General features: G+C 35.1%; 1 protein-coding gene across 2 annotated transcripts; it reads left to right on the forward strand.

The window, feature by feature from the left end:
• The first annotated feature begins 12214 nt into the window (after positions 1-12214).
• Positions 12215-18950, forward strand: LOC110605339 (binding partner of ACD11 1). 2 transcript variants are annotated; one of them, XM_021743840.2, is made up of 5 exons: positions 12215-12463; positions 13913-14016; positions 14108-14189; positions 18031-18111; positions 18189-18950. In XM_021743840.2, the coding sequence occupies exons 1-5, from the start codon at positions 12458-12460 to the stop codon at positions 18756-18758; spliced, it is 843 nt and encodes a 280-aa protein (XP_021599532.1). In that variant the 5' UTR covers positions 12215-12457; the 3' UTR covers positions 18759-18950. The 2 variants fall into 2 exon arrangements, with proteins under 2 accessions (XP_021599532.1, XP_043808504.1); XM_043952569.1 differs by having other exon boundaries at positions 14114-14189.
• Positions 18951-19935: the final 985 nt, after the last annotated feature.

Below are 19935 nucleotides of genomic sequence, written 5' to 3' on the forward strand. Positions count from 1 at the left end.
GGATCTTGTTTAAGACTTTCAACCTTTACTCCTAATTAATGTATTTTAGATAAGGCTTGAGATATGATCTCCTATACAGTCACCTATATACTAACATATAATTAGAGGCTTTCTTCACTATCCTTCTAGCATTACATTTGTTTTTAGGGATCCCTAGTGTAACGACCCGGAAACCGGTACCCCTCGGTAACGGCCCGAACCATCACTGGCACTAGGATCCAGATCGGCTTAAGGCCGCCGGGACCCGTAGCAAGCCGACTATACTCTCTGTGTACCTGATAAATCCCATACATGATACAAAGATACTCACCAATCCTGTAAAACTCTGTAGGCTTAACTCCTGCTACTCAGATATATCAATCTGAAATGGCCCTCAGGGCCTATACCAGGGACTACTATCTGCTGTGGATCAAGGGATTGAAACCCTTTTACTCTGTAACACAATCCACTGGTATCACATCAAAGCCATACATTAAGCCTAACTCACACATTTCTCATCAAGAAACGTAAAACAGGATTCATGTACAAGGGATTAATCATACATCACACTATAGCAAGGATACTCGGAAAAGCACAAGTCTATCCAGTATACGACAATACATATCTATACACATTACATTACCACTAATCTTTGAGTTACATCATGTCCACTACTTTATTACAACCATACATTCATGCATATCTTCCCTCTGTACTCTTGCTGACTTTTGTAACGACCCCAAAATGGACCGTCACCGGCGCTAGGATTCAGGTCGGCTTAAGGCCGCCAGAACCCGTAGCAAGCCTGCTATACCCTCTGTGTACCTGTAAATCTCATACATGATCAAACATAAACTGTGAACATAACAATTCTTTTCTCTGTACCAGGGCTTACCCTGTGCATGCACTATCTCAGTACCCAGTACTCTGTACCCCTGACTAGAGCTTGCTCTAGATGGGTTGTCTCATACTTGGTAAGCCTGGTTTTTCACATACTCTATAAACACATATACATATACAGATCATGTACACAACAAAAGATTTACAACACAAACCACTAAGTCAAGCACATATCTAACTGAATATACCACAAGCATATCTCTTTAATATTACATGTCCACTCTAAGCTATTACAAGTCTCTTCTCTTTTTCTGACTTCTGACTTCTTCTGAACATCCCCTGTACACTGTACACTGAACCTGCAAGACTGGGGTTAAGGGAGTGGGATGAGCTCTATAGCCCAGTGAGTAGAATACGAAAACATTTCAATAAAATATGATCTGATGGAATGCATCATAACACAAACAGTCCACATCAAGAGTAAACCTGTCACCACATAGTCCCAGTAAACCGTGCCAGGCCGTAGACTGGGGTCCTGGTCTTCCTGTACCATATATGTATATGTGTATATAACACCTGTACTTACCCTTTGCCAGCATAGACCGTTTGCCTATACCCGCCAGGCCGTAGAATGGGGTCCTGGACTTCCTATACCTGCCAGGCCGTAGAATGGGGTCCTGGACTTCCTGTCTGGAACTACTGGATCATTCAGCATTTACCCACACCAATAAGGAAGCAATGCAATGCAACATCTTTATGCATTCTAATGCACTCACCCTATGACATAAATATGATGCATGAAATATGCTAAAAGTAGTTAATGTCTGAATTAAATCAAGGAATCAGTTTAGTTCCACTCACCTCTGGCTCTGGACTGACTCTGCAGGTTCTGTACACTCTGGAGCAGTACTCACTGCTGCTCTCTCTGGTTCCTCTGGTCTGTATAAGCACATAAAGACTCAATATGAGGGACCAAACTATCATAAGCATAACTCTATAACCTCCCCAAGAATCCCCTTAAACTCACTCTAAAACTCAAGCAAAGCATGCAAAAGAAGAGCTGAACAGGACACTTTCGGCGGCAGGTTCGGCGGCCGAATGTCCTCTCCAGAGACGAAACTCAAACACCTTCGGCGGCACCTTCGGCGGCCGAATCCCCCAAACAGAGCCGAACATGCAAAAACACTCGGGGGCAAGCTGTGGCAACCAAGTCACCAAGCAGGAGGTTCGGCGGCCGAATGATCCTTCGGCTGCCGAACCTGAGTTCATCCAGAACTCAGCTTCAACGGCAAACCATCTTTTCCTTCCCTTCAACCACTCAAACCATATATACTCCACCTCCTCAACACACATATACTCATGTATATGATCACAGGGGTCCAAACTTATCTAATAACCCCAAACCACAAATCACACATAACACATAAACATGTATAACTCATCAAAACTATCATTACTAATCTACACATGCATCTCCTTCCATAACTCCCATAAAAACCTTCAGAAAAACATAAAAACATGTTCACGAGCATCACTTACCTCCTGTAACAAGAAGATGAGTGATCTAAACAAAGGAAAACGGCTCAACTCTTCTTCACCCTCACTAACTCTCCAAAGCTCACTTTTGCTTCAAACCCTTCACAATTTGGTAAACGAGCAAACGCCTGCATGAGCTGCTCAAACTGAGCAGATAAAGCATAGGAGACGTGGCCAAGTTTCTGGCAACAAGTTGGACATAACACCTGTCCACAATGCTGACTCAGGATTGCTCAAAAGCTGGCTGACCAACTCAGCTTCGGCTGCCGAATCGCATGCAAAACCATGCAACATTTGGGGGCCGAACCTGAACTTCGGAAGCCAAACATGGGGCACTTTCGGCGGCCAAACTTATCTTCGGCGGCCGAACTTGGCTCCTCTGCCTTGGTTCATTTCAACTCAAACCTAAAGAACTGTAAACCCATAAACCATATCATAACACTTAGAAAACATAACTCCTACCCGTCTATAGAATCCCAACACCCCGGATTCCACCAGACAACAGGAATTCCGGTGCCGGACTCTAACCGGGTATTACATGAAGTAACTTCCCATAGCTATCTCAGAACCTGCAAAACTGGGGTTAAGGGAGTGGGATGAGCTACTACAGCCCAGTGAGGAGGAACAATAAAAATAGTTCATTCATTACATGCTTTCATGAAATGCATCACATCACAAACATATCATCTCAAGGATGAACTTGTCACCAATAGCCCTCAACTACATGTGATAATCTGACCAACTGTGCCAGGGAGACGATGTCATCACCTGGTCTACTCTTATCTCTGCTCTGATATCATAACATGACCAACTGTGCCAAGGAGACGATGTCTCACCTGGTCTACACTTAACTCTGATTTGACAGCCCAGCTGTCTCACTCATAGTACCAGGAGCGACCTGGACTATCCAGGGGCGACCTGGTATGGCTATCTCATGCCATAAATCTGTATCTGCTCTCTGTCAAGGGCTAAGGATCATCCACCAGTCATCCACATAAACAACAACGTATATGCAATGCATCATCGTCGTGAAGTCTAATGCAATACAACCTAATACATAACATGGCAGTTTATGATGCATGGATCATGCTAGAATCGTGTCATTTCTCAAAATAAAATATTCAGTTTAGTTCCACTCACCTCTAGCCAATGCTGGCTAACTCTGGGCCAACTCTAACTCTGGAGCCTCCTCGGTTCCTCGGTCCAATCCTACACAGATGGACGTAAATGAGGTACCAAACATACTCTAACATAACTATGAACATCTCTCCAAAAACCCTCTAAAACATCACAAAACATGCATGCAAAACAAGCAAAGGAAGGCTGGACAGGGCACCTTCGGCAGCACCTTCGGCGGCCGAATGTCTCCTCCAGAGACGAAAGTCAGGCATGTTCGGCGGCCTAACTTGGACTTTCGGGGGCCGAACCTGAGTTTAGCCAGAACTCAGTTTCGTGCACAAGGACGCCTGCCAGTCCCTCCATCACCTGTTCAGACCTCAACACATGCATTTAACCCTTCTAAAACATGCATAAACACTTCAACAAGCCTAAGGGAGCTTCAAATAACTTTAAACTCCAACAAACAAGCTCACAAGACACACATCAAACATAAAGGATTCATAAACCCTATGATGCACATCTCATGCAAACTCATGCCTAGCTCCCTTTTCCCTTTACAAAACTCATAAAAACATCATAAGAACCATGGATCAACACTTACCTCTTGAAGAACAAAGGCTGAGATGATCCAAACTCAAAGATATGGAGAAACCAAGCTTCAAAAGCTTCAAACTCCAAAACCTTGTTTCAAGCTCACAACTCTTCAAAACAAGGGTAAAACTCATTAAAACCGTGAAAGATTTGAAGAAAAACCATGAAAATACTTTAAGGAGATCAAGACCTCACCTAGATCAGAAGGAGAGAAGAAACCTCCTCCTTTTTCTGCCACTCGGTGCCCTTATAGATGAGCAACCGCCTCAGGTTTGGCTGCCGAATCGCATGCAAAACTATGCAACCTTCGGCGGCCGAACTTAACCTTCGGGGGCCGAAACTAGGGAACTTTAGGCGGCCGAACTTAACCTTAGGGGGCCGAACATGGCAAAATGCCTCCTTGGCCATATCTCTTCAAAACTCAATCCTTTCCTACGCTAAACCTTTAAAACACTTGAAACTATTTTAGAAAACTTTCTCTTACCCTTCCAGAGACCTCTGACATCCTCGAACTCCCCCGGACGGTAGGAATTCCGATGTCTGAATCTAGCCGGGTATTACACCTAGGTTAAGTAATATAAGATATAAGTCATCTAAATTTCACGCATATTTATTGGAAGCACTTCTTCTTCATTGATTGTTGGGTAATTTATTTCCTCTAATGGCATTATTTAAGTCAATTGTTGCTTTTCGCAGCTTTACTAAAGCATCTATCTTTATGCTTTCTTCCCTAAGAACCTAGAAAATTGATATCTCCTTGTTATTGAACTAAAAATTAGTTAAAAATTGTTTCACTCTTACTTCATGTTTACTAAGATTTGGGTTTTTAACATAAAAAGTATCCTGACATTGGTTTATAACCATTTGGGAATCCCAGTGGATTTCTGCTTTTATTGCTCTCAATTCCGTCAAGATTCTCAACACTATCAGTAACATATTCTACCACATTATTTATGGTATTGAAATTCAGTTTTGTTGCATACTTGAGTTTAGTTCGGTAGGAACCTTTCAGCAAAATTTCAAAACTTTCTATTGGAGCTTGAAGCTCCATTAATCAAGACTTTTTATTCCTTATTTCCAGTTTCAACAAACACAGTAGGGATGACTACTACTATGAAGTCTACTAGTGCCTGTGCTTTGAGGGCTTGTCTTCTTGTAAACTGAATATCATATGCCCTATGTTGCACTAATCATTTGGTTAATATTTCCAAAATGTTATGCCTGTATAAAATTTTCTTCAGGGGATAATTCCTTCTAACTTCGATTGTGTGAGCCTTAAAGTCATTTCCTTGTTGCAAACAATAATGTGAGTTTTTATAGGATTGAAAATTTGATTTCATCCTTTTTAGAACTTGGTCGGTATAATAAATATGGAATTGCTCTCCTTTTTCTTCCCTCATAAGGACTGAGCTCCTTGAATGTAGATTGACAATCTTCTCCACACATAAATTGCTTTTTCTTCTTCATTGCCTAATAGAATGAAAGAAATCTTTTGGCATATCACAAAATGAAACTGCCTAAAGCAGTTATTTTACCATTCAATCTTTGCTCTTCTTTGATACTTTTGGGAGGTTGTATATCTATGATTGCCTTAATTTTTTTGTTTAGCCTAAATTTCTTTCTCCAAAATCATAAAACTCAGGAATTTTATAGCTTTGACTTTAAAAGTATATTTCTCCTGATTAAGTTCATCCCCATTTTATATAGGATATTAAAAACTTCAGCAGTATCACGAGCATTATAACGACCCGGAAACCCGACCGCTACCGGCGCTAGGATTCAGATCGACTTAAGGTCGCCGGAACCCGTAGCAAGCCTACTATACCTCATGTGTACCTGATAAAATCCCAAACATGATCATACATTTTCATAAAAATTTAAACTTTTCATATACCAAGCTCGACTTGTACATGCATCACAAACTGTATACATAAAACCCACACTAGAGCCCTTATCAAATGCTCTAGTATGGTAAACATCACATGCCTCAAGCTTGGTTCAACATAACTTATCATTAAAACTTTTACATAAAGATCATGATAAACAGGGATATACAAAACATAAACTAGGGCAAAGCACAAATCTAATCCATTACATAATACATGTCCACTACTATTCTATTACATGAGCTTATACCAGCCTCTAGCCGACTTCTCGCTCTACCTCTGATCCTGCAAACCTGGGGTTAGGGGAAAGGGATAAGCTATAAGAGCCTAGTGAGCAGAACATAAAAACAGTTTAATAAACATATGCTCTCATGGAATGCATCACAACACAAACAATACACATCAATGATGGACTTGTCACCAGTAACCCTCTGCATATCCAAATAATGCCCGGCCCTCGACGGAACTCCTCAGGACTTCCTCTTAAACATAACATAACACGTCCAACTGTGCCAGGGGCGTAGAATGGGCCTCGACCTGGACTTCCGTATTATATCATATCATATCATATCATATCATATCATATCATATCGAGGGCTAGTGGGTCATCCAACATCCATCCACATCAACAGTAAAATTATGCAATGTATCATATTCGTGAATTCTAATGCAACAACCTATTGCATAACATGACATTCATGATGCATGAACATGCTTAAAAGTTTGATTACTTTAAAAATAATAGATTAATTTAGTTCTACTTACCTTTGGCTGACGCTTGACTGACAAAGATGCAGCTGGCTCACTAAAGGCCTCTACGGTCTCCATGGTTGATCCTCTTGACGATCTAAGGTAGATGCGACCCAAACTTATGGTTGAGGAGAAACAGTCTCCCAAACTTTAAAATCTTTGATCCAAGCTCAAAACTTCAAAAACAAGCGAAGACTCATGAAAATTTGAAGGAAAAGCATAAAATCATCAAAGGAAGGGCAAGAACTCACATTTGCCCAAAAATGAAGAGAGAAACTCTCACATTTTCGGACTGGAGGCCTTTTATAGGTGGCTGGCTAGACCACCTTCATGGGCCGAAAGAGAGCTCCCGCGGCAGCACCATGTTTGGCGGCCGAACATAAGGTTAAGTGTCATATCTTTGAAATGGATTAAAAATTTTGAGTAAACCAACCAACTCGACATGTATTTTTGAAGGTTAGGTGATCGGTTGAGCACTGCATCCATCCATTTAAATTTAATTACCCACCTGAATGAAAAGTTAGATTAAGTGTCATATATTTGAAATTAATAAATATTATTCAATAAAATTATTAAAATAATAAAATTAATTACTCACTTTAATAATTAAAAATAAAAATAATTGAATTTAGATATTACATTTCAAATAATAGAAATATCAAAAAAATTTACTAATTTTATAAACTAAACACTTTTAAATTTTGTATACTACTATTCTCCATTGTTGGCTAGCATAACTCTGAAAACTATGCACTAGAAAAAAGCATAATATATTAGACAAATGTTAGAATAATTAAAAAAAAAAGATTTCATAGTTCTTGCCTGATTCAAGTTTTTCAAATGATTCTACATTATCCATTATTTCTTTGAGCTTTATCGGAATAGGAGTAGACTTTAATCAATTATAACAATATACTAAAGCTTCCACTAGGAACTCCTAAATGGATCTAGAATACACCCACCTGTATTAAATGCGCATTCTAATGCAACGGTAGAAACAAGAATAGCTGGGACATCTTTAGCTAATTGAGATGGAACTGAATAGTTGAGAGCGTTAATCTTCCACTACTAAATGCAGACTCTAATGCAACGGTAGAAACATGAATAGCTAGGACATCTTTAGCTAACTGAGATAGAACTGGATACTTGAGAGTGTTAATCTTCCACCACCCAAAACATCAAACTTGTTTTCAACCTCTTCACAAGTTTTTGACAAATATTTCGCTACTTCCGATTTGCTCTTTAATCTTCGTATCCCCTTCCTATGCTTTGAATATTTAGACTGAAAAGTTAAAATATGTGCCTCTTCCATGTCATCAAAATTCATTTCATTATAAGCTTGACTTAAACTACCTGAAACTCCAATATTACTTGAATGACACAATAGATAATGATCATACAATCTAGTCAAAGTTACTTCCACTTTGTCCCCCATTTTCTTAGCCTTTATACTTTCATGATCCTCATCAAAATAATATCTCACATATGCCAACGTAAAATGTGGATATAAAACAACCGACACAAATAACAAAAATTCAAATCATCATTGTTCTCCCCGGATTTCTCAAGTTTCTTCCTCATTTTAGCCGCCATTGAATTCAAAATTATATCATTACTCTCCTCCAATATGTGCAATCAATCTATTATGGCTCATAAACTCATGGAAAAAAGCATTTGAAGTGACATATAAAGAACCGGAAAAACACAATGTCATTATATAAAAAAGCCTCAAAAACTTTACAAACACTCTAGCAACTTTCCAATCTTCCTTATTAGGAGGGCCAATATTTTTTACTCCATCAAAGTAACTAAATACTTTGATCCTCTACTTCTAACTTGTTAAAAGCTTTCTCAAACTTTTCAATAACTTCAAGCATTTTCTAAGTAGAATTCCACCTAGTTTCAATGTAAGGCAAAGAAGACATTTTTACTTTCTCTGAACACATCTTGAAAGTTTGTGACTTGGCAAGTGAAGATCTATACCTCACTGCATTTTTAATTCTAATAATTCAATTATTTAGTTCTTCTAAACCCTCATTCATAACCAGATTCACAATATGAGCACAACATCTCACATGTATAAACTAATATTCTAAGATAGTATCCCTCCAATCTTTAGTTTTCTTTCTTAAATACCTAATAGGACCATCATTAGAGCTTAAATTGTCAACGGTAATAATAAAAATGTGATCTATCCCCCCAATCTAGCAAACATGTCTCAACCATTTTACTAATTGTATTTCCTTTATGATTAGAAACTAAATAAAAATTTAAGATCATTTGATGCAAGTTCCATTCACTAGCAATCCAATAATTAGTTAAACACATATCATTGAGATTCTGAATTGATGACCATGTATCAGTAGTAAGACAAATTCATTGGGATTGTAAAACTTGCTTTAAATTCATTTTTTTCTTTTTATAAATTTTCATGCAATCTCTAGTAATAGTGATATGAGATGGTACCACAAACCTTGGTTCCAAAGCACGAGAATAATTCCTGAATCTTTCGCCCTCTATAACTTTAAAGGACAACTCATCAATAATAATTATTTTAACAAGCTATCTTTTAATTTCCTGTATGTCAAAAGGCTTTACTCTAAGACTATTACTAGCACTTGAATAAGCCATAAAGGCAATGCTAGCACCTCTTTAAGTTTTATTAATTCTATAAGAATATTCTAGACATTGGCTGTTTAAATGAGTCTATAGATTATTAGTCTCATGATACTTAGAATTATAAGCATATGTTTTCCCATAATAAATAAATGCGACTCTAACTTCACCTCCTTCCTCAGTCCTATTAAAATGATCCCATACTGTAGAGGCTCGTTTGGAAACTCGCCTACTATATTGCCTACTTGGAAAAGTACCTTTGTTAGCTTCATCATCCATCTAAAAAAATTACAATACAATAATCAATAAAATGATTACAAGTATTAAAAGCAAAAGCTACCTAACAATGACTATATTCATTTCACAAGTAAAAATTCTATGACAACAAATGATGGCATGTATTTATATCAATATTCATTTTCAATGAGTAAAAAGATTGCAATTCTAGTATTTCTCCCAATATAAACAAAGCGACAATATAATAAAATATGTGTGGAAATAGTAAAAGTAATAAAAGCTAACCTGTTATTTGTGTAGCATCTCTTTACAACTCCTAATTTATAAATTTACAAAATAAACCATGTACCAATAATTCTCGAGACCAGGGAAAAAAATATCTATATACAAAATTGTTAAATAATACCAAGAACGTAAAACTAACTTAGAATCTTATCAAGCTCACAGCCAACCCCCTTGCAATATTTTCTTGCAATTTTAATGTTGTTCCATTCCATCATTATTTTAATTCTATTACATCATTCTTAAGAATATTCACTACACTCTAACACTAAAATCTATAACTCTGCATATTCCTTCATTCATTGCACCCATCATTCTTTTAATCCTATTCCATCATTATTAGGAATAGTCACTGCACCACCTAGCTGAATAATAAAGCTATGCATAAAAGCCAAAGGCAAATACTTGTTAATTCTATTATATCATTCTTAAGAATATCCACTACATCCCCAACACTAAAATCTATAACTCTGCATATTTAATCTAACTATATGTTCACACTGTGCATTTCTTTGAAAAAAAATATTCATTACTCCAATTTTACAAAAAAACCCAAATCACTAAACATTTCAAGAATTGAAAAAACTAGAACTATCAAGTCTGTTTCACAATTAGGATTTTGTTTCATTGTTTCAATTTATAGTATAGTGATGAAAGCATACACTCAACTCAAGGATCACAATAGCAACTCTATTATGAATCATATTGTAATATATTAATATAACAAGTAAAAGATAAAAGCAAATATCCTCGCCACATGATTCAAACAAAGAATTAAGCCCATCAATTCAACTAAAGAACAAAATATGGTTCACCACTTGGTTCAAATAAAGAATTAAGCCCACATGACTCAAACAATTGGCATTGACTATAAAAATTAACAAATATAACCAAATTCAGAAACCATCTATTAAATTTACAAATAAGAAAGAAAAATTAAAAATAGAGAAGCTATACCTCTGGAATCAAGCCTAAGATGAGATTCCACAAATACCGGAACTAGACAATAGCTCTTTGGAGTGGAGAGACCTTTTGCAACTGTGATAGCTATAGTGAGATTGCAAACTTGGTGTCAACAGTAAGATTGCGAAGATTGTCTCGATGAGATTGAATTTGATGTTGATTGCATAGAAAAGAGAGGAAAATGTTGCAAGGTAATCGGGTTTAGTGAGTAACTTTAGGAACCGACCAAGAAATTTAGAGTTTTAAGTAACTCTAACCAAATCGATCTAATATTGTAAGTCAACTCGAAATGTTGGGTCCATTTGCTTCGGGTTGGTTGAGTTGGTCGGGTTTATCCACCTAGTGAACAGCGCTAACTACCACTACTACTCCTTCTTCTTACCCAATAAAATTACAAAACTCAATTTCACTACCTCTCTTTTCTTATTCTTCTTACTCATCTTTTTTTTTTTTTCAATGATCTCAAATCTCTTAAATCTCATAGATCTTATAGATTGATTTGTATCCATCTTGTGATCCAGTAATGCACTTTTCAATGATCTTAATACAGATTAAAGATAGGTTGTGTTGGTGAAGAGAAGGTCATTCCTTGTGATTTGTTTTTTTTTTTTTTTTGTGTGTGTTTTGGATATGAAGTGAATTTGAAAGTTTTATTTGAACTAGTGTGCATGTAAAAAAAAAAAGAATTATATGATTAGGTTTTGACTTTGATGATGAAAAAGGTAAAGAGGAGATTGAAAAACTATGGACAGCTTAAAGAATAAGAAAGAAGAATAGCTAAATTCTGAAGAAGAAGGATGGAGCCAATAAAGATTTTTATTCCTCATATTCTTTTTTTTATTATTATTTTTAATTAAATTTAAGTCCATTTATTTCGCACGAGGTTAGCCTATCAAAGAAAATATGTAAACGAACTGAATTATAAAGATTTGATTAAAATAGACTTAATTTTTGATTTTATGTAAAATTGAATCGTGTCTATAATTCAATAATAAATATGAAATTTTTTGTATTTTATTTTTATCTAAATTTTAATTTATTATTTAAAAGTCAAATAAAATTAAATAAATTAAAAAAATATAATTCATACTTTTAAATTCTTACCAGCCATATTTTCCTTTAATTTTATAATTATAATTTAAAAATAAATTTAAATAAAAATATAAAATTTGATATTTTTGACCTTTACCATTTACAGACAAGTTAGCTTTTTTTAACAGTTTATTTTATCTATTTTAATAATTAAATGGCTTAATTTGGATTACTAAATCAGGCTGTATAAGGGCAAGTTAGCTTTTTTAGCAATTTATTTTATCTATTTTAATAATTAAATGGCTTAATTTGGATTAATAATTCAGGCCCATATGTATTATGTGGGCTCCATCCTAGAAAATCATAACCTCCAAAGCTCCAATTGGAAAAACGCCTAAACTTGCGGACCACGTTCTCACCCGTTCACAATATAAAATAACGTTTTTTTTCCTTAGAACACCGGAATCCCTCGCCTCCACCGCACGTGCCACGACGGCCGGCGTCTGTTTCCCATCTGGCCCACGCGTTTGCGTCATAAGCCTTTCCCTTCTTGTTCTTTCTCTATAAAATCCACGAATTGGAACTCTCCATCATCTATCTTTCGTTTCTCTTGAAAGCAGCTCACAATGTCGGTTAGTCACACACTCTCTCTCTCTATGGGTCAAATTAATTGTTCATGGAGCAAGTTCATTCTTAGATTTAACGATTGGCGTAGATCTGTTCGAGTTCCAATTGGATTTTATGCTTGATGATGTTGTTTCGTTTATTAGTCTTAATTTGTTGCAGATATATTATATTCCATCTAGTATAATCAAATTTTTGGTTTCGGGAAAGCCCTAGGTGTGGGTTGTTGTTGTTCGCATTTGTTAATCGCTTTCTTTGGATTTTCTATCTGCAAATTTTGATTATATGGTGCATATTACAAGATTGGAATCACCAAACTTTGCTGCGCGGAAAAATTTTTTAAGCCGTGGTCCAAAATTTCCTTCAAGTAATATTTGTGAGGAAATTTTTGTACAGGTCATTGATGACCACTTGAATTCTAGAGACTTGTTATGAAGTTGAAATTTCAATTCTAAGTTCCCAAAGTCATTCTGAACAAGTTCCAATCAAGACTACTACACGTTCTTATTGTTCTTGTTGAAGGTTTCCCACCTTATTTTCCATTCCAAAGCTTGATAAACTTGCTAAGTGATTTATTTTGAGAGTTTTATGGTTATTTTTTTTGTCAAGTAAATCTTACTTTATAAATAACTAGCTTTTGATGAATTGGTTTAGTCTAGTGTAATAATGAGGTAGGCAAAGTAGAAAGAGACAAGGTGAGTGAAAGACGCCATTACTTTTGGTTTAGATTTTTTCATTTCAGTTGCGTGTTTATGCTGTTCTGGGAACAGAAAAGAAATGTATGGCAAGAGAAAGGAGTAAACTCAGGTAGCGGACACATGTATGCAACCTCCTAACAATAATTATGTATAACTTAATTTAGGGGAAGGGCCTGAATCTTTGGTATTGTATTGTGGGGATAAAATTTATATCAGTTTGATTATGTTTTACAGTAATGCACTAATCGCTACTGCCTAATGTAGTATGAGTCTGAGGCATTGTGCATATATTTGTTAAGGAGGAAAGAAATATTAATAAAGTTTTATTATTGGAAATTGCAAGATAATGAAAATTTATAGATGATATTTTAACAATCTTGATAGTTTGTTTAAGATTCTAAGAGGATTGCAGAAATTGAAATTTCTTTTTTTTTTTTTTCTGATTAGAAATATGTTGTTCCTAGTTGCATGCTTAAAAGATAGCATGCTTTTCGCATTTGGATGCCATCTTTTTTCTTCTTCTTTTCATGTTGATCCACTTTGCTTTTTGGGGCTTTTGGGAGAGTAGTCATGTGAACTTGTCACTCCCAAGTCCCAACCATCTGTCTGTGGAAGCTTAGGCTTGTAGCTGTTCAGTCAGAATGTCGAATAGCATGCAACTATTTGTGTGTGAATTTAATGAAAGGTGCTGTACTGGTAATTATTATCTTCCACAAGGCTGTACAAGACTGCAACTCACTATTTCTGATATACTTGCAGGTAAGAACTGTCAAAGTCAGTAATGTTTCTATAGGAGCAACTGAGCGAGATCTCAAGGAGTTCTTTTCTTTTTCTGGTGATATTGAATATGTCGAAGTGCACAGGTATTTCATTCAGAGACCCATCACAACTTTTTTCCCCTTGATTTCCATAATCCCACTCTCCTTCTTTGAATATCAATGACATGCTTTGCAGATGCAGTGATAATGAACAATCTCAAGTTGCATATGTTACCTTCAAAGATTCACAGGGAGCCGAAACTGCTGTACTTCTTTCGGTAATCAAAGTCTTACCGCTTTCTTATTTGCTGCATTACTATTCTCCTTTTTCCTTGTGCTGTTTCTTGTGAATCCATGATTCATGATGTGTTACCAATTATTTAAGACAACCGACCATGTAGAACTAGGGATTGCATCAGGTTGGGTTTGAAATTACTTGTTTCCAACCAGATATACGTAAATATTATCCAAACTGCCTCAGATCATATTGAGTCGGGTCAAATTGGGGAAAAGGTCGGGTATTACCCGATTGCAAATTAATTAAAGGTTATGTGTGTGTATATATATATTTATAAGAAAATTTTAAAGGTATTTACTGGATCATGTTCCCATATTATCTCTGCCTCCTACTTGCATTGAAACTTTATTTCCTATATCGTCCACTGCCTTGATGCATCAGGTAAAATTTGAACCATTTTGGTTAAGCCAGGTCAGATGCTTAGTGGAGTAGGGCAAAATTGTCAACCCTTATAAGAATTAGTGTAAATAATTTGGTATGGTTAACTATTCTTTTCCCTGAAAATATCAAAACTTACTTTTTCCTTGTATTTTAGTTTGATCTCTGTGATCCAAAGTTTCCTCATATTCTTAACTCATGGACTTACTTTTCCCTTGTGTTGATGTTTGATCTCTATGAAACAAAGTTTCTTCACATTCTTAACTTGTGGTCTTATTTCTTTTTGTAAGCACACCCATTAATTAAGTTTTATAGTCTGATACAATGGAATATATTTTCCTAAAACTTAGGTTGCTTTCTCCTGTGCCTACTGTAAAAATTCTAGATGCCAAACTTTGCATGAAGCAAATTTGTCCAAGAAATACCTTGAGCCATGATAAGTAGGGAAGGTGTAGTAATGCATTATGGATTAGAGACAGATCTTCTCAGGCTCCTGGCAGTGATATTTCATTGAATCATCGACAGAAAAACTTTCTTGCCCGCAAACCAGACTCTTAAAAGAACTAATGAAGAGTAAAAAAATCATGCATAATTTAATACAGTTCATTTACTATAATGGTTATACTAATTTTAAATGGATTATAGTAAATAAATTATATTAATTATAATGGATAATGACAATTAGAATGAATCTTTCTTGAATATAAGAATCAAAAGATTTTATGGAATCATGAAAGGCAAAGATTTTTTGAATCTGGTCATATCATTTCGTTATATCGACAACTTCAAAAAACTTTATACTATGGGTGTAATGTGTTGGTGGTTAGGCATGCCTCCCCCCTATGTCTAGTGGTTCAGAACATTTCTGTTTCAAGGAGGCAACGAGGATTCAACTTCCCTTGGGGATAGGGTATTGTGAAAGGAAGTTGATCGTGAATTATTAAAAAAGTCTGGGATTAATTTTTCTCAGGTCATTTCCTGATCGGTTAATAGGGATAGACTGTATATTTGTTGGCAATTGTTTCATTAATGGAAATTTTTTGATGTAGTGGGGAATAGTTTTGGTTGCTCGCTGTTCAAAAATTGTCAGGATTCTGAATGTATTATTTAGAATTGAAACAACTACTTGAGGGCCTGTGTCTGCTGATTTACTCAGTTCCAGCAATAAATAATCCTTGTGCATGTCTTTATCTATAATACTCATAAGTTGAAAGATCTTAACTTGCTTGTTAATCTTTTTCTTTTCTTTTCTTTTTGAAAATTTTTATGTATGCTTCATTCTGGCTTTCTAAGTTACTAGATTTAGACTGAACCCTTAAGCTTTTAGACTGCAAGTTTAGTGGATTGAAGTTGGGTTGAGTTTGGCTTGTAAAGTTCTTGTTCACTTGGATAGCTATTGATTTCTTGGCAATTTTGTGATAAAATAATATGTATATATGCTACTGAATTTAATCGCATCATCAATCAATTAAAATGGGATTGTTGACCTTCAAATGTTTCTTTGTTAGATTTTTAAGCAGTAATGAGACATTTTTTCCCTTAGGAATGAAAAAGTAAGTTGTTTGTTCGTACCAGGGATCTACACTAGTTTTCCCTGATCAAGATGTAACTTCTTAGAATGAAAGCAGAATCCTTGTGAAACTTATATGCTGAATCTCATGGTCTGAATATTGCATTTTGCAATTAAATACAACAAATAAACGTGATACTAATGAACTATTCAAAAGAATTTTGTTGCCCTTGCTCCTGGTGTAATAGGTTTTTATGATCACAACAATGTAAAGAGTTTTTTATGATCAAAATGTTCTCCCGATTGAACCTCAGTTCTGCAAGAGATACTTCAGATGACATGAACTATCAATTACTACCTTAAATAATGCTTAAGAATACCTCAAAACTTTTTCTATAACAAAAGAAAAATGGACAAATGCAAGCATGATAACACTTGAGCCTATTTTATATCCCTCAAATCTAAATTATCCCTGAACTTTTAATAAAAATTCTGGTGGCACCCTGAATTTTTATTGCTACTTGCTAAGTCCGCATGTTTTGTAAAAACACACACATTTGAAGGAGAGTGAGCTAGTTTAATAGTGCAGATGTGGCTTTTTAGCTGGTTTTAACAATGCCAATTATTGTTTCTCTCTCCATCTTTTTCATTTTCCCTCTCCTAGATTATACATAAAATTCTCTCACCTCTACAATTTCTTATTTGCGACATATATGAAGAAAAAAATGTTCAAAGCTTTGCTTCTCTATTTTGCTAATCCTTTACTCAAAAAGTGATCAATTGTAATTGCTTTGCTATAGTCTCTGTGACCTCAACAAACCAAGAAATGGAAAACTTTCTGTAGGTGAATGAAAAAGCACAGGAAGAAAAATTTAAGCGTATAACATACTAAACCACCAAAACAAATTATTAAAATAGAAAGTAACTTTAACTGAAATTGGCTGCTAATATACAAATAATTAATTCACACACAGCAAGCATAATAGAACGTGGAGCTCAGTTTTTGGGAAGATGCAAGAGCAAGTTGAGGAACAACTACAAGAATGAACCTGCAGACTCCAGGGAATGGGTAGAGGCAAGGTAGTCATTTTGAAAATAAAAAACAAAAACTTTGTGAACGTTATGAATCATTTAACTATTTATTTCTACTCAGGAGAGATTCTAGCATCATTTTTTCATTCATCACTTGGAGATTTTCTAGAGAATCAGTTTTCTTGACCCATGAGCAGCATGTCTTTCACCCTAAATTAATTTGCTTGATGATTGTGCACTATCTACATAAGAAAATGAAAGTTGAAGTGCTAAATAGGGTCATGATGAAAGTTAAGGGTGCTCCTAGACTTTTGGACTAAAGTTCAGGTGCTAATTTATGTATCCCCCAATCTTAAATCATGAACTGTATTATGAAAGCATCAATATGCAAGCAGAAAATTGATTTTTGGTTCTAACAGTGTATTTAATTTTTTTATCGAGTCCTAGCTGTTGGATTTTCTGGTCCTGGTATGCAATTTTACATTCACTCTTTTAGTGTAGTCTTTAGTAACATTCATCTTTGTCCAACTCTTGAAGCTGTTTTACCATGACAAATTTCAAGGTCTAATGTATTTAAGGGAAGGCTGACTGAGAAGTTTGAGATTCGATTTTCTAGAATCTAATATGGCATTTGTTTATTTGGCCATTGCTTGGTAACTGATTGTTCTTTTCACTCAGGCATTTGAGATTATGCAATGAAGAAGAATAATGATATTTATCTCTTATCTAACTGCACAATAATTGTTTTGGTTTTTGGAAAACTAAATTGGTGATCTATAGATATGTTGGGTATATTGTTTTAGAATATATGGTTCCCTCAAAATTGATTTCGTCTCCTCCCTTCTCTTCATTTTTCCTTCTATTAATTTATATGTGATCAAGTTTCAATTTCTAATGTCAGGGAGCAACAATTGTAGACCTGGCTGTCACAATAACTCCAGATCCAGATTATGAGCTGCCACCTGCAGCTTTAGCACCCCCAGTAAGAATGTTGTATTTGAACTTCTCTTATACCATGTTAGAACGTTAGTAACCTGAATATTGTCCAAATCTCTCCAGCCAACTGAAACACCTGGCGGTGCTGAATCTGCCTTCCGGAAGGCAGAGGATGTGGTTACTAGCATGCTTGCCAAGGGCTATATTTTAGGCAAAGATGCAGTCAACAAAGCAAAGACTCTTGATGAGAAGCATCAATTGACTTCAACAGCCTCCTTTAAAGTTGCTTCTCTTGACAAAAAAATAGGCTTGACTGAGAAGATCAGCGTTGGCACGACCATTGTAGGTGACAAAGTCCGGGAAGTGGATCAGAAATTTCAGGTTTCAGAGAAAACTAAATCAGCATTTGCAGTAGCTGAGCAAAAAGTTAGTACTGCAGGATCTGCTATCATGAAGAATCGGTATATTTTTACCAGCGCTGCTTGGGTAACTGGTGCTTTCAACAAGGTTGCAAAGGCAGCTGGGGATGTTGGTAGCAAGGCAAAAGAGAAGGTAGAAATTGCTGAAGAGGAGCAAAAGAGAAAGGTGGTGGATGAATTTGCGCAGGTTCACCTATCCGAGTCACCAAAAGCGCCTGCTGAACGCGAGGAACCACCTTCCAAGCCTGCCCCAGTTCAAGGTTTGATCCTTTGATTTACTGCTGTAAATTTTGTTTTCAATTCAAACCTGGAGTTATTTCATACCAGAAAAAGTGTCGAATATAGGACGTGCTTTACCAAATTACTTGGATTTGATTGCATGTAATGTCTTTTGTTTCTAAAAATGTCAATAGACCGATATGTGTGTTTCTGCTGTTTTTATTGGAGTTGCCTAATTGCGAGCAAATCACATGTGCATGGTGTGTTCTTTTGTAGTTCAATTAGAATTTTTTTACAGGGTAATGGTTGAGTTTTACCCTTATGCTTATTAGGGATGTTTGCTTTAGTTTGTTTCAAATTCTTCAAATTAATCCAGAAGCTAGGATTTAAGCACATTTTAGCCGGGAAAAAAAAATTGGTAACTCTAAATAATTTCACCTTGTACTCGTTGAAAAATATCAATTTAGGTACCTTACTATTATCAAACTTAGATTTCAGGTATGCAAGATACTAATAAGGAAAAGAAGCGTGGAAAGGGAAAGGGATGACCTTTTAATTTAAATATGAAAATCAATTATTTGATTAAAAATAACAAATGATTTTAAATCTTTAAATGTAAAACTAATATTTTGGTACTAAAATAATATTTTATATTCATTAATTTAGGACTAATTTAAGCATAAAGAAAAAGTTTTTCTTACTATAATTAATTCCAAAACGTCAAAAATGTTTATTTAGACATCATAAAAAAAAATTGAAGGTTTAGGCTCCGTTTTTCAGGGAAGTACTTTTTAGAAAATTATTTTATATATTTTCTTTTATTTGAAATGTTTAAAAAAATTAATTAATGTAAATAATTTTTTAATTAAAATTAAATTATTTTATTAAAAAATGTTATTTATAAAAAAATTTTTATATATACATTTTTTATAGAAAATATTTTCTAAATACAATTTTTTTAAAAATAAATAGAGATTTAATTTGAAAATTTTTTCTCCTAAGTTATCCACTCCCTTGTTTGCTGAGTGCTTGCTAAAAAGTTTGTAGTGCTAGTATTTAGGAAATGCTTGATTTGATTGTTGAATATAATTAATAGCCAGTTAACGATTAACATTAATTGACAGTTGTGTTAGATTTTTTTTTTTTAAGAAAATATTTCATTGGTTCATGGAATATTAATATAGAGTTTTTAAGAAAATATTTCATTGATTCATGGAATATTAATATAGAGG

This window comes from Manihot esculenta, chromosome 17 (assembly GCF_001659605.2).
Source record: "Manihot esculenta cultivar AM560-2 chromosome 17, M.esculenta_v8, whole genome shotgun sequence".
NCBI classification, from domain to species: domain Eukaryota; kingdom Viridiplantae; phylum Streptophyta; class Magnoliopsida; order Malpighiales; family Euphorbiaceae; genus Manihot; species Manihot esculenta.

Coding starts and splice junctions, on each gene's coding strand:
- LOC110605339 (XM_021743840.2), top strand. Junction 14,017..14,107: donor GAATATGTCGAAGTGCACAG/GTATTTCATTCA, acceptor CATGCTTTGCAG/ATGCAGTGATAATGAACAAT. Junction 18,112..18,188: donor CTGCAGCTTTAGCACCCCCA/GTAAGAATGTTG, acceptor AAATCTCTCCAG/CCAACTGAAACACCTGGCGG.